This window comes from Scardinius erythrophthalmus, assembly GCF_964197995.2.
Source record: "Scardinius erythrophthalmus genome assembly, chromosome: 25".
Taxonomy (NCBI): Eukaryota; Metazoa; Chordata; class Actinopteri; order Cypriniformes; family Leuciscidae; genus Scardinius; species Scardinius erythrophthalmus.
In genome coordinates this window covers 23,883,230-23,898,284 of record NC_138245.1, presented here as the reverse complement: position 1 = coordinate 23,898,284, position 15,055 = coordinate 23,883,230, and the positions used below count along the sequence as shown (strand labels likewise).

The 15,055-nt window shown below is 39.2% G+C and overlaps 1 protein-coding gene across 1 annotated transcript in view; it reads right to left on the bottom strand.

Moving 5' to 3' along the window:
* nhsb (Nance-Horan syndrome b (congenital cataracts and dental anomalies)) overlaps window positions 1-15,055 on the bottom strand; it is a gene marked incomplete at both ends in the record, with an annotated part of 59,726 nt that overhangs the window by 769 nt on the left and 43,902 nt on the right. The window contains 9 exons of the mRNA XM_081357762.1: window positions 3-126; window positions 547-3,576; window positions 3,728-3,859; window positions 3,964-4,159; window positions 5,183-5,245; window positions 5,509-5,553; window positions 6,395-6,466; window positions 7,913-8,052; window positions 8,991-9,143. Of these exons, the coding sequence (XP_081213888.1) occupies window positions 3-126; window positions 547-3,576; window positions 3,728-3,859; window positions 3,964-4,159; window positions 5,183-5,245; window positions 5,509-5,553; window positions 6,395-6,466; window positions 7,913-8,052; window positions 8,991-9,143 (3,955 nt within the window). The remainder of the gene's footprint in view (window positions 1-2; window positions 127-546; window positions 3,577-3,727; window positions 3,860-3,963; window positions 4,160-5,182; window positions 5,246-5,508; window positions 5,554-6,394; window positions 6,467-7,912; window positions 8,053-8,990; window positions 9,144-15,055) is intronic.

Below are 15,055 nucleotides of genomic sequence, written 5' to 3'. Positions count from 1 at the left end.
ACCTGTGTATCATAGCAAACAGATCTTCAGTTGTGCGTAGTTTGTTGGGGGATGGAAAAGCATTATCATCATCAGGTTTAGAGTCATCAGTCAAAGGAGAGGATGAATTGTCACTGGGAGTTGATTCTGTCAACATGCAAAGCATTCGTATATCAAGTTCAACCTCAAAGTTATACATTTTACAGCTTTAATGTGAAATCAGTCTTTTAAAAAATGTATGCTAGGCCTTCTACAGTTATATAATGTGAAAAAGAGGTTGAACAATATATTGGTTTTACTGATTAATCAGCACCTACAGTGCTGTGTAGTTGCTGTTTTGGAATAGCGGCCTCTAGAGGTGAAATAAAAACAATCACTGACTCTGCCTGGAGTTTTCTGTGTTTTGTGACTATGCTTTGCACAGAGCCAGAAACTTTAGAAGTGGTTTTAAAATATTGAACGAAAAAAGCCAAGGCATGTTTACAGTACTTGTTATCATTGCATATAGTCATTGTACTATAAATCAGATCACGTTTAATATCTTGCCGTTTTTTACAGGACAATTACCCTTGCTGAAGTAGTCCTCTGTGTCCGGGGTCGACTCTTCTTCCCTTATGTCCTGTGAGGCACTTCTGGTTGCGACACCTGATGTCTCATAATCCTCCTCTCTGCCTTGTACATCGCTGATTGTGTAAATGTGCGATGCCTCTTGAGTTGAAACAGGCACTTTGTCAGGACTGTTGCACAGTACAAAATTACTCCTCTGTATTTCACTATAAGCTGGAGGCGGCATTGTACTGGCCAAACACACGGGCTGTGCTGAAGGCTCTGGCCGCAAAAGTTGATTTATATCTTGTTTTAGTCTCCCTGGTGATATTGTCAGTTGCACATCTGGGTACCTTCTGCTGTCTTGTTCTTGCTCAGAACTTTGAGATGATCTTGTCGAAGAGTCTTCTTTTTCAGGACAAGGATCTACAGTTCTGAAAGCAGTCATTGCCCAGTAAGTACCAGGACCAAGCCTCTCCTGTCTCACTCTAACTTCCTCCTGGGGAAGAACAACATTTTCCACCAGTGGAACTTGTGATTCACAGAACTGCGCCGTAGGGGGTTTGTAGGCTGGCGGTTTCCGGTTGTGCCTATTGCTAGAGGACGGGGCGTCAGTTATTACTGTGGGACACTTGGGGCGAGTTACTGGATTTACACTGGCCAGAGCATAGCCTTGGTTCCCTTCAGCTGGTCTACAAATAGATCGCAGTTGCACTGATCTAAGAACAGTTGGAGTAATAGCCAAATGGGCTGAGCTGGATGCTGTGCTTGTTGCACTCTCTGAAGTGGAAGCTGCAGCTGCAATGCGAGCCTCTGCAGCAGCGGCAGCGGCGACGGCTGCAGTGCGTGCTTCAGCAGCAGCAGCAGCAGCTATGGCAGCTTTCTGCTTATTCTGGTGGAGGATGTGCATCTGATTTCTGTGAGCAAAGTGCTTGCTGTGAAGAGCACTTAGGTCGAGGTGACTGGGGGGTATGGCATGGAAGTCAGTTTCCCTCCTGGTGAAAATGCCTGGGTCTCTGACTAAAAGCTGTGGCTGTTGTAGGGAGCAAAGGGAGGACTTCCTTTCAGGGACTTTGGGTTTCCTCTTGCCACTGGTTGGAGACAGGGGCCCTGGGAAGAAAGCGGAGGGGAAGGAAGATGTAGGTGTTTCAGACTGACTGGAATATCCACTGGAAGGGGATGCTAAGCCTGCCAGCTTTTCAGGGGAAGCCAGCTTGAAGTCACCTTCAGGTGGAGGAAGAGTTGGGGAAGTAGGTCTGGACCTGGGTTGGCAGGCTTGCATTTCTGCACTTTCTGATGACTTGATGCATTCAATAACAGTTGTACCCGTAGCAGCACTAGAGTTGGACAGAGACCGGTAAGGGTCATTTGATTTCAAGTCACTGTGGAGCCAGAGGTCTGCATAGTCTGCTTGCACAGCACCTTCATCCTTAAAGGAATGTGTGTCTGAGGAACTGAATGGAGAGGAGCAGTCAAGTATGTCCCTGACATTCTCCACTCCCCATGCGCCGAGTGACTCAAGACCTGCAGTCTCAAGGTGCCCTGCAGAACCAGCCAAGTCAAGCTGCAGTTTCATCTCCCTGGAAGACAAGGGCAGCGGCAACTCGCAAGTAATCTTTGGTTCGCTCTGCTCTAGAACGTTCACACCACTGCTTGTTTCCTTTAATGAAGAGCTACGTTTTGGTGGGGGTGGCTTGGCCTTTGGTTTTTTTAAGGAGAGACACGGTCTGCCAAGTGTCCTGGTGGCTCTGTACTCTGACTGAGGGTATTCACCCATGTCAGGTGCTATATTCCCACTTGGGCCACAGTCTGGGTCAATGGCTGCATAGTTGTAGTAGCTCCTGCTACCCTTAAGACCACAGTCAAAGTGCATGGAGGAATAGAATCTTTCAGTGTCAACGATGTAGTGCATCTCAGATTTCCTAGCGGTTGCTTGGTCACCGAAGCTCTCGTAAGTTTCCCCACTAGAATAACTGGGGCAGCTGACGCCACTCTCATCCTCTCTGGAATGCTTTGGGCTGAAGTCTTGGGGGCAGGGCTGATCCTGCTGTTCCTGGGCACAGTTCCACTCACCATCACTAGCAGTGCTGACACCTGCATCATCCATCTGATCAGTAGCCGATGAGGTAAAAGAATTGGATCGTTGCCCCTGTCCTTGTGGCTTGTCCATGTGGTAGGGATCAATTATGAAGCCAGTGGAATCATCAATGACATGGGACCCAGTATTGAGGGAGAGTTCTGAATCACAGTGTGAGGATCCAGTCAGGGGAGGGGAGGCAGCAGGCGGAAGAGTCTCAGACGTCTGCGATGGGCAAGTGGAGCTGCTTCCGCTCCAGTTGCCACTTGAGGACTGGTGATCCTCTTTATGGTCGATCTGGCTGCCAAGCACTCCTGTAGTAGAGGCAGAGTGAATGGGGCTGCTGAAAGTATCTGAGCTGGATGAAATTTCACAGCTTCCCATGTCAACTTTGCGTGGGAGCCTGGATCTCCCTCTCTCCATCCATGCGTGGTCAGGGCTTTCCGAATGCTGCATACGCTTGAGAGTTCCAAACTGTAGCTCTGGCATGGCTTGGTCATCAGTACTCTCTTCCTCATCCTTTGGAATTCTCTGTCCTGGACCTGGCAGGAAGTCCTCTGCTTCATATGGAGAGAGCTCCTCATCTTCCTCTTCATCATCTTCATCATTGTCATCATCATCATCATCATCACTGTCATCTTGGTCCTCATCCAGAAGTCGGCCACCCTCACGTGGAAGACTTCTGGAACGAACACGGGTGGCTGTTGCTGCAGCATACACAGTATCAGAGCGATCCGGCAGGGAGGTGATGTTTCCAGTGGAGTGTGAGAGAGAAGCTGGAATTCCCTGACCCCTCTGGGCACGGATACGCCTCCGGGATGGAGCAGCAATCAGGAAGTCATCCGTCTGACAGCCAGAGTCCTTGGTGTGTAATACTCGGCCACTCAGGGAGAGCTCCTCATGCCACAGTGACTTGTGTGGGTTGGCATGGATGATCACTGTTCTCTCTCTAGCCACAGGTGATTCATCAGAATCTACAGGTAAATTAGAAAATCAATAATTAAACTAAAACTATATGCAGATAAAATGAAAGAAGATGTTATATGTAAAATGAACAGAAGTTTTTATATATAAAGTTCCTTTGATGAACTGGAACTTTAGATGGAAAGTATCAGCTGGCCATACCCATGTCTTGTTGAACCCGTTTGGGGATGCCAGTGATCGTTTTTCGCCTCCTGAGTTTCCGACGTCTCTGTAGAACTGACTGTGAGTGAACAAGAGAGCAGCGAGCACTGGCTTCTCTGTCAAATCCAACACCTGTGAAAAAAAAAAATAATAATACAGACACTCAGTACTAGCGAAGCATATGTCATAGTCCTTTTTTGTGTTAGTTTGTATTGAATCTGAAGTAGTTGCTTTACCAGAAACATTTATTGGAATTATACAGGATGAAATCACGTGTGAGTCATTCTTTACTCTCTCTTCTGGTGTGGGAAGAGGCAGGCCTTTGGACCAGTTTGTCTGTTTGTCCAGGGTGGTAGGTACATTGGGAACAGGACATTTAGGCCTATGGCTCATCACTGGCAATTCTCCATCTGTTTCTGTGTTGGTACCAGCCTAACATGGGATGATATTACAATGGTTAGCTCTATTTAGAACCAGATTGATTATTTAATATGTCAATCTAAATACACAGAATGTAAACACACAGTTGAATATAAGAATAAAATGTTATCTACAGGATCCCAAGATTTTATACAGTGGCCTCCAAAACTTAAAAAAAAAACTTAATGTTTGAATTTCACAGCAAATATACAATAAAAATACAAAATAGCTAACTAAGCGCAAACTGATGCTTGACTTTTCCCTCAAAACTAACAATGAAGACATTTGGCAGCAACTATATAAATACATACACATACATGTATTGTCAAAACAACACAGATAAATGGGAATAAGAAATGCAGCTTTGAGATGATGAGGCATAAAGCAATGGACAAGACATAGAGATTAGGTACTTCTTTAGAACAAGATAAAAACATGCAAATGTAAAAAATAATATCTTTCATGAAGGTCAGGTTTCACCATAGAGAGTAAATAAGAAAGGAAATCGATGGAAAAATCATGAAAGAAATCTGTTTTATTTACACAAAAAGTAGCGGAATAGTATTCAACATCAAAGCAAAAACTATAAGGAAGGATCTTACTATATCAGATCTCTCTGCAATGCCAAATGCAGTATATCACAGAAATATAGTAATATATTTATATATTATATATGCATATTGTCCCAAATGATACTTAGCTGCCCCATTTAAAATGTTGTAAAATAACAAACTTATAAATGATCATTTATATTATAGCACATATTCAATAACTAATTCTGGTTATAAATACAAAAATATCTTATGAAATAATTTACTTAATTATCATTAGGATTTACTCATACATGGAACTATGATGATGTTTTTAGCAATTCCAAATATGAATCTGCAAAAGAAGAGCAAACAAACTAAATAGCTAAACAGACATATTTACATATGGAGGAAGTCTTGTTCTAACATGATTAGGTTAGGACAAGGAGAAAAAGAAAATGTTAGGAGTTAGAGTTAACAAGCTGTCTTTGAGTGGGCAAAATACCTTTCTCATCCAAGGAATGAAGTTACAACACTGAACAGGGGAGGAGGAACGGGAGCGCTGATACTAAAATTAAAAGATGGAAAATAGAACTAAACCAATGACAAAAAAAAAATGCCATCATGTATAAAAAATAAAAGTCTGATGTGATGTTTTTATGAATTCCATGGAGTGAACATGCTGTCAGGAAACAGTGACAACATATACACGAAAAGTTGTAATCTGATGGAGAAGGAATTTACTAAATTTGATTGTTATGGAAGGATTTGAATCAATCTGGCATCCCCTGGCAATTAGGCCAAAGTTCCATTTTTACATCACAAAATTACCTTTCTGAGGACGGGTTTGAATTCACCCTCCTTGGCCGGTCTCTCCTGCAGCAGTTAAATGTAAGGAACAATACAGATAAAGAAACCAGAATATCTTTCACCCACCCTTGAAATCACATGCAGCAGCTAATTTCTTGTGGATGTTACCTTATGAAAACATGTAAAACATTCAAAAGATGTAAAAATAAAATAAAATAAAATAATAATACATGTATAAAAAGACAAAAAAATAACCCTTACTCCAATCACCACATGGTAACATGTTTTCAGACCAACGTTTGAGTGTTCTTACACAACTCTTAGTTTAGTGACATTCACTTCACTGTACATTCTCCAGTATACTGAGCGGTTGGACGAAGCAGCATTTTAAGGCCAATTCACACTGCACCGATAGACGCCGACCAATGGCTTCTCAGACATTCCAAAACACGACAAACACTGATTCAACATGTTCAACAGGCGAAAACAAGAGCCGACCAGCACCAACAGGGGAAACACACTGATCCGAAAAAACCCGGTGGTCGGTGCAGTGTGAATTGGCCTTTACAATATACAATTATGCACTGACAATTTAAAGTAAAAAATAATTATAGGGCATTAAACGTGCATTATAGATTTTTATAGCAATTTAACATTCAATATTTTACATGCAGTAAAAAAATATTATTTTCATGTCCCATACTGGACACTGAACAAAGAATTTATGTAAAACAGAAAAAATAGAAATTTGCCATTTAATATTTGGTTTATTAACTTTTTTTCATAATGTTTTGTAATGTTTTTGGGTCTTAGGAAGTCAAACAAAACCTTTTGAAACGTGACAAAATATGTTATAATGGGATGGTATCACAGAACAATACAATAAAAGCAAACAGATAGTCTTTACCTTCCTCTGGATAGTCTGCACATCACTCTCTCTAACGCTCCTCTCCTGGTGTGCATGGCAGGAGAGAGTGTGCTAGCTTAGGCCAAAAATATTTTGTTTGTCTTATAACAGTTTATGTTTTGCAAGATAAACACTTATAGTACTGGATTAGGTCACCACTTGACATTCTAAATACATTCTAGGTCCTTGAAACAAAACCAGCTGAGAACCACTGATCTTTGGACCTCCTCTCTATAGAGTGGTGCAAGACCTGTAAGACTAAATCGCCAGTGGTTCCCGCAAAATCTTCCAATGGGTTTTTATAATGAGGTGTTTCAATTTATGAGTAAAATAAGATCTTTGCGAAACATAAGTTGCCGATACTTGAATTTTTTGTTCTACAGCATAAATTACACACACTCACACCCCAAACTTTCTGATTTAGTTACTTTTTAGAAATATTTTCTTTTTAAATAAACATAACAGCTCCAAAATTTGCATTTTGGGTGTGTGTAATTAATGTTGTAGAACAAAACGTCCAAGTATCATCAACTTATGTTTACCAAAGTTCTTATTTTACTCATAAATTGAAAACCCCCATTATAAAAACCCACAGGAAAATCTCAAGGGAACCACTGGCGAATGAGTCTTCATGGTTTTGACGTCATCCCTGGGTCCCAATTCAGAGGCTGCATCGCAGGCTGCATTCGAAGGCCGATTGCGTCACCGCGGCGCGATGAAGACTGTCCAAATTCGAAGGCTCCTTCAAATGCAGCCTCCAAATGCGTCCTTCGTTTCCCGTGAAATGAAGGATACAACTGATGAATCCTTCACGGCCTTGCCTACCCCAGAATTCATTGCAACAGTGATGACAGGATATGTTTGAGAGAAATTGCCAAATTACGCTTTTAAACGTAAGTAATTTGGGTTTCAACTTACTCAAATATCTAATGATAAAAATGTCAAATAAAAAAATAAATATAAAAGCGGTTCAAATGTTGACTTATTTCTTACTAAGATGTGCTTACATATAGTTTATACTCTTTATTATATACAGAAAAGGACCATGGTGAACATATTTAAACAGTTTTTGAACCCTGTTTTGTTTTCAGACAGTTTAATATAACTTTCAAAAAAGTCTCGAATAAACGTTACTACTGTCACTCATCAACGGCAGCTGTCACAGTTGCTAGGCGACAAGAACAATCCTCCATAGGCTAATCCAGGGATGGGCAACTTTGTTCCTGGAGGGCCACTGTCCTGCAGAGTTTAGCTCCAACCCTACTCACACCTGAACAAGCTAATCAGCGTCTTAGGATTATTAGAAAACTACAGGCAGGTGAGTTTTATCAGGGTTGGAGTTAAACCCTGCAGGACAGTGGCCCTCCAGGACTGAAGTTGCCCATCCCTGGGCTAATCCGTACCATTTAAAAAAGTTCAGTCCAACCTTCACTGCCTTCGAAAAGATGCAGCCTTTGAATTGGGACACAGCCTATATGTACTACATGAGTGGCGATTAAATGTTGAGTGCCTTACCACCAGGCGTGAGTGTCGCCCCCTCTGCTCCCGCCGTCTGAGTTTGTGAGCTGAAGGGAAGGTTGGCATGGGCGGGGCCACAGATATTGATATGGTGACCCGACCACGCTCTCTGCTGGTTGAACGCTGACGCTGCTGCTGGTCTGTAAAGTACACAAACACACACACTTAAGTTCACTAAGCAATCAGTCTAAACTAAAGTATGAATTATGACAAGTTCTGTTTTACAGAATTTACAGACTGTCAACTGATAACTAAAATGTTTCATGTGTAGAAGGCCTCTAATGCATGCTGACAATGTAAAATCAATGTTCTGGTCACATTTTATGTGTAATTAATGTAAGTAAAATTGATTCAAGGGAAAAATATGAATTATGCTATGATGGTTCACATTGAGCTTAAGGCAGTGCCAGATCAAATTTCATCATTCAAACACAAGGTGGCAGTATAAATCAGATGTATGAATCACTAAACAACTCTAACATCTGCCTCTAAATGCATGTCATTTTTTCCCTTATACAGATAAATTAATATCTAATAGTATTTAATTGTTATTGATTATTATCATTATATAAAATTAATTATCTGATTATATAGATCCACATAAATTTCAAGTAAAATTTCAAACTCACTTATTTAAAAAGTGTGGTATGCAAATGTCAAATTATCTTCAAAGGAAAAATCTTTCCATACATACAGAGAATTAAATAGATTTCAAAGGTGACATATAGCGAGATTGGAAGATGGAAGTGAGAGGTTAGTGACCTCTCGCTAAGGTCAGAGGTTCTTTTCCAGGTAGACTCAGTAACTTGATAAATGTTTATACAGATTGAGGACAACATAGAAACACTTTATTGATCCCAGAGGGGAACTCCAGGATCATAATTCTCATCTATCCTGATCTATCACCATTGTGGCCCTGGGCAGACCACTGAACCACAGGGGGAATTTGGTTACAATTGTTGTGATATAAGATACGTATGAAAAGAACTTTATAAAAAAAAAAAAATCAAATGGCCATTTTGACCCCACTATGGTTTGAAACCAAAAAAAATGTAGGCCCAAAAGCCTCACTCAGTACCTCTGTGCAGTGCCCGCAGGTTGAGCTTGGCATGTCGGTGTATCTCCTCGAGACATGGTGGCCGTGTACAAGTGTGGAACAGATTGTGTTGCTGATTCCATGAAGCCTGATAGTGGGATGTCAGTTTACTCTCAATGTCCAGATTTGATACAGCTAGAGAGAAAAACAGAGAAATGACAATGTCAGGAATATCTACAGAATTCCTATTGGAACATCTAAGAATCCAACAGTGAAAGAACAAGATCCCAAGAACAGAGTAAAATTCCTACATTTTTTGTGCATTTGATTTGATTGAATATTATGCAATCCTTATCAGAACCCATTGTATTTGTCTTGTGTTGGAATCGCATGGAAACTCTTGAATAGTTCATGGTAATCACAAAGGACTGTGTACATTTGTGATGTTCTACAAACTGTGTTCTAAAAGAAATACTTGTTATTTTGTGTTATGCTGGAATCCTATAGGGCATTTCCAAGAGGACCCTTCAGAATAGGCTCCAAATTATGAAGGAAACCACGAAAAGGATCCTATATAAACCCACAATTTTAAGGCATTTACCAAAACATATTCAAGCCCCCCAAAATGAATGAACAATTGACTCAAAAGCTGTTTCATGGACAGGTGTGGGCTATTCCTTCGTTTAAGCAGGTAAAAGGTCTGGATTCTAAATGTGGTATTTGCATTTGGAAGCTGTTGTTGTAAACCCACATCATGCCGTCAAAGGATCTCTCCATGCAAGTCAAACAGGTCGTCATTAGGCTTAAAAAAACACAAATCAATCAGACAGATAGCAGGGACAATATGGCTAAATCAACAATTTGGTACATTCTGAGAAAAAAATAATGCACTGGTGAGAACAGCAACATAAAAAGCCTGGACGTCCACAGAAGACAACAGAGAGGATTCACTCTATGGTGAAGAAAAACCCATTCACAACATCCAGCTAAGTGAAGAACACTCTCCAGGAGCTAAACTTGTCATCGTCAAAGTCTACGATCAAGAGCAGACTTCACGAGAGAAATGCACACTGTCAAGCCTCAAGAATAAAAAGGCCAGATTAGACTTTGCCAAAAAACATCTACAAGAAATCCTGACCAGTTCTGGAAAAGCACTCTTTGGACAGATGAAACTAAGCTCAATCTGTACTAGAATGAACAGAAGAAAAAGGTATGGAGAAGGCTTGCATGATCCAAAGCATACAACGTCATCTGTAAAACATGGTGGAGGCAGTGTGATGGCATGGGCATGCATGGCCTCCGGTGGCACTTATTGATAATGTGACAGAAGACAGAAGCAAGTCTATAGGGATATACTGTGACTGTCTGCCCAGATTCAGCCAAATCCAGTACAGTTAATTGGACGGCGTTTCACGGTACAGATGGACAATGATCCAAAACACTGCAAAAGCAATCCAGGAGTTTTTGAAGGAAAAGAAGTGGAATATTCTGCAATGGGCAAGTCAAAAACCTGATTTTTAACCCGATCCAGCATGCATTTCTTTTGCTGAAGGCAAAGCTAAAGGCAGAAAGACCCACAGACAAACAACAACTGAAGACAGCTGCAGTTAAGGCCTGGCAAAGCATCAGAAAGGAAGAAACAGTGTTTGGTAACGTCAGTGGGTTCCAGACTTGAGGCAGTCATTGCCTGCAAATTGCATTGTTGCAATTCCTAAACTTTTTACTTGATATTTTTACTTGGATAAAGTCTGCACTTCAATTTCATCTGTATCATTTTTATTTTATTCTGGTGTCATAAAGAGCCAACATTCTGAAAACTGTGCCTGTGTCCAAATATATATGGACCTAACTCTGTGTGTGTGTGTGTGTGTGTGTGTGTGTGTGTGTGTGTATATATTACATATTTTTTTTAATTATAGATTCATATACAGTGCTATGCATAAGTTTAGACACCCATACTAAAGTTGACTAAAAAGAGGAATAAAAAATCATCTTTTGGAAACTGAACTTAATGCCTTAATTTAAAAAATTAGGAAAAATCCAACCTTTAAGGACACCAATTTTCTTTGTGAATGAATAATGTATCGTAAATAAATAAATGTTCTTCCTTAAAATACAGGGTGCATAAGTTTGGACACCCCTATGTTAAATTCCCATAGAGGCAGGCAGATTTTTATTTTTAAGTATTTTTTTTTATTTTTTTTTTAGGATACTATGCATCCTGATAAAGTTCCCTTGGCCTTTGGAATTAAAATAGCCCCACATCATCACATAGCCTTCACCATACCTAGAGATTAGCTATTAGGCTAACTGAAATAAAACCATGCCAGTTTGATTTGCATTGAGAGATGATCTTATGGAAAGTACCCCATGCCAATCTCTAGGTATGGTGAAGGCTATGTGATAATGTGGGGCTATTTAAATTCCAAAGGCCAAGGGAACTTTATCAGGATGCATAGTATCCAAAAAAAAAAAAAAAAAAAACTTAAAAATAAAAATATGCCTGCCTCTATGGGAATTTAACATAGGGGTGTCCAAACTTATGCACCCTGTATTTTAAGGAAGAACATTTATTTATTTACGATACATTATTCATTCACAAAGAAAATTGGTGTCCTTAAAGGTTGGATTTTTCCTAATTTTTTAAAATTAAGGCATTAAGTTCAATTTCCAAAAGATGATTTTTTATTCCTCTTTTTAGTCAACTTTAGCATGGGTGTCTAAACTTATGCATAGCACTGTATATATATATATATATATATATATTAAAGGAGCATATAATAATGCATCCTTTCAGCATTTAAATTGACAGTAAATATATTTATAATGTTACAAAATATATTTTTTTATTTCTAATAAAATAACTTACCTTAGAAGTTTCTATTTATCAAAGAATCCTAAAAAATTATGATAATAATAAGAAATTTTTCCTGAGCACCAAATCAGCATATTAGAATGATTTCTGAAGGATCATGTGACACTGAAAACTGGAATAATGACGCTGAAATGTCAGCTTTTCCATGACAGAAATACATTTAATAAATAAATAATATTCACAATATTAATGTTTTTGCTGTATTTTTTTTATCTAATTAATGCGACCTGGGTGAGCAGAATACTACTTTCAAAAACATAAAATCTTACTGGCCCAAACTTTTGAACGGTAGTGTATGTTTCCATTTTCATTCACTGTAATCAATATTATGGATTACAATACAACAAATGACATTCTGAGATGAAGGTGGAAGACGGCTTCATTAGTATTTCTCCCTCTATCTTTTTCTCTTTTGCCCAGCTTCCTGTCTCCTCCTCTCTTCTATAAAGGAGCATCTGCCCATCAGTATTCAATGCACAGTGGTCCCCTTGAACTACCCAGAGTCATCTGTATCCAAGCAACCCTTCATATCTAATTTACAATGAATTAGCAGATCCTTATCAGGCCGTGATCAGCAGAATAATACCCGAAATGCATTTCCTCTCTTAGAAGACCACAGAGAAACGGTGGAGGGCTGATGATGATGGTTGCTTAGAAAAACACTGGATTTTAAAGCAACAAACCCTTTGTTGTATGTAAATGGAACAAATGTCTTAGGACATATGACTCGAAAGTGTAATACAAAACAGAAGTGGCTTCTCATGGAAGGGTCTGGGAAAAAAAAATTCCCCAAACTCACATGAAGGCTTTTCCTGAAGGACGCCCCAAAGGGCTCTTATGTTTCTGAAAGCTATGTCTAAATATGATGCAGATAGTTCAAGCTGACAGTCAGAGAGAAAACATTTTAGTGCTTATTAACCATGAGGTAAACCATGACAATAGCCCAGTCTTTTACAGAAATGAACACAAGGCATATCTCTCTCTCTCTCTCACACACATACACACACACACACACAAACCACTTTCTATAGCCTTAACTCTAAACACAAGCAGAGAACCATTAAAATGAACAATGTTTTTGAGTGGTTTTACTCAGCAATGCTAACCGGATCAACTAGTTAAAGACTAATTCTGCTTGTTGAAATGTGTCTGTAAGGGAAACCAAATGTCACTTGCCCAAGTTAACTTAAAATAACTTGTACAAAGATATTTTATATAGTTGCCAGTGGAAACTTAATTGTATTATTTAGGCTTAATATTTCAGATAGGCTTTAACTACTTGTCTCTTAAACACATCTGATTGACACATCACTGATGTATTCAGACCTGAGCTAGTGAGTGGAATTTAAATCTGGATTAAGTGCATTCATGCTTCAATTGAAATTAAGAGCCTCCCATTGATAGTCTCCAATAATACTTTGTCTCTGGGAGTGGGCCAGTTTTAGTTTTTGCTTCATCTACTTATAGGGTGACCAGACGTCCCGAAAAATTCGTGACAGTCCCGAAATCTAAGCTGTTGTCCCGAATCCCGAATCCGGCCCTAATTGTCCCGAAAATTATACTAAATCAAATTCTTGAGTAGTTATTGTCTGATAAAACATTAAAAACTGTCCTAGGAGGAGTTGTCCTGCAGCCAGCCCCCGCCGGCTGCTCATTGGCTGCGGCATCTTTTTCTTCTTCTTTTTTTTTAAGTTCTACAAAGATACCGTAGGCGCGAATTAAAATGCATTGATAAGCGAGCGCGAGTTGTCTGCCGCAGCTGCGAGTACAGTGAATGTGCAGCAGGCAGCCAGTCATAAAGAAGTGATTGATTGGTCACGGCACTGTGTGCAAAAAAAAAACTTCGGCCTAATGTCTGATGTTGGGTTACACAAAGCAAATCATCAACACAATTATTATTATTTTTTTAATTTAATGACCGACAATTTCGTCATAATAATAATTTTGGCATAAGGCTTATTAGCGTTTTTTCCTGAAATGTCTGATTTACGCACTGTTATAACAGTCTTTTTTTTTTTTTTGTCACAATGACATTTGAGTTCATGATTTTAATGTTTTTTTTTTTTGTGGCAGACTAATGACAGACTGTTGATATTTGATTAAAAATATGTTTGGTTCAGGTTTTAAAATTCATTTTATTATAGGCTATGTAGTCTAATATCATAGTAGGACTACCCCAAAACAACATCACCCCCCCCCACCCCACCCCCCCCCACCGTCCCGAATTTCAGCCAATCGCATCTGGTCACCCTATCTACTTAAAGCTGCAGTTCGTAAGTTTTTTTGTGTTCAAGATGTATATAATAAGCAAGTACACCATGAATCCATTTTCTAAACCGTGTTTTTGTCTTATCCTGAATCACTACTATAATAAGTGTTTATATTCGGAGTATTTGAGAATGGTTCGGGTCGTACCGTACCTGCTACAATGTTCTTCCGCAAGTTCTGTTTATCAACCGCTAGAGCGCCAAAAGTTACGGATTTAATTTGCAGATTTAAGTGCCTTATTACATTTTTTCAGTCCTGTAAGCAATATAGAAAATAAACTACTTCACTGTCTTTACTGACATCAAACATTTGAATGGTATATACATATTTATAATATAGAGAATGCAATACTAGAATTCATTGCGACAACCTTAATGAAAACTATAAATCTAAGATCAAGGAAAAGTTGAGAAAAACACTGATTACATATAATTATATTTATACCTGTACATGATTATACATAAACGTATACACATACATGATTATACATAAATGTTATAGGCCTACATATACATGATTATACAGAAACGTATATATTTCATTAAATACCAGCTTTGGAAAGAAGTTGGTGTTTTGATCTAAGCCCTACCTCACATGCTCCTCATCTCTCCTCCCCTCCATTTGAACGCGTGCTGTAATGATGTGTGAATGCGGTGAACAGACTATTACTCAGCACTGCTCTGCTGTTCTTTTCGTTTCTGCCTCGCATTATCAAGCACTGATCCTCATGCGGCACATGCGTGACCTGACCTCTATTGTGCACGCTCTGTAATCATTCCCTCTGCAATTTTGGACAAGACATTCAATTGTAAATGAGTTCAGTTGAAGAGGAAGTATGCTTTGTATGAAACATAGTAGGGTAGAGTTACATATAGCATGTTGTAAGATAATAGTCTGAGACTCTTATTATGCCATTAGTCACAGTTAAGGGGCATTTTTTAAATAAACTCAAAGCACACATGGT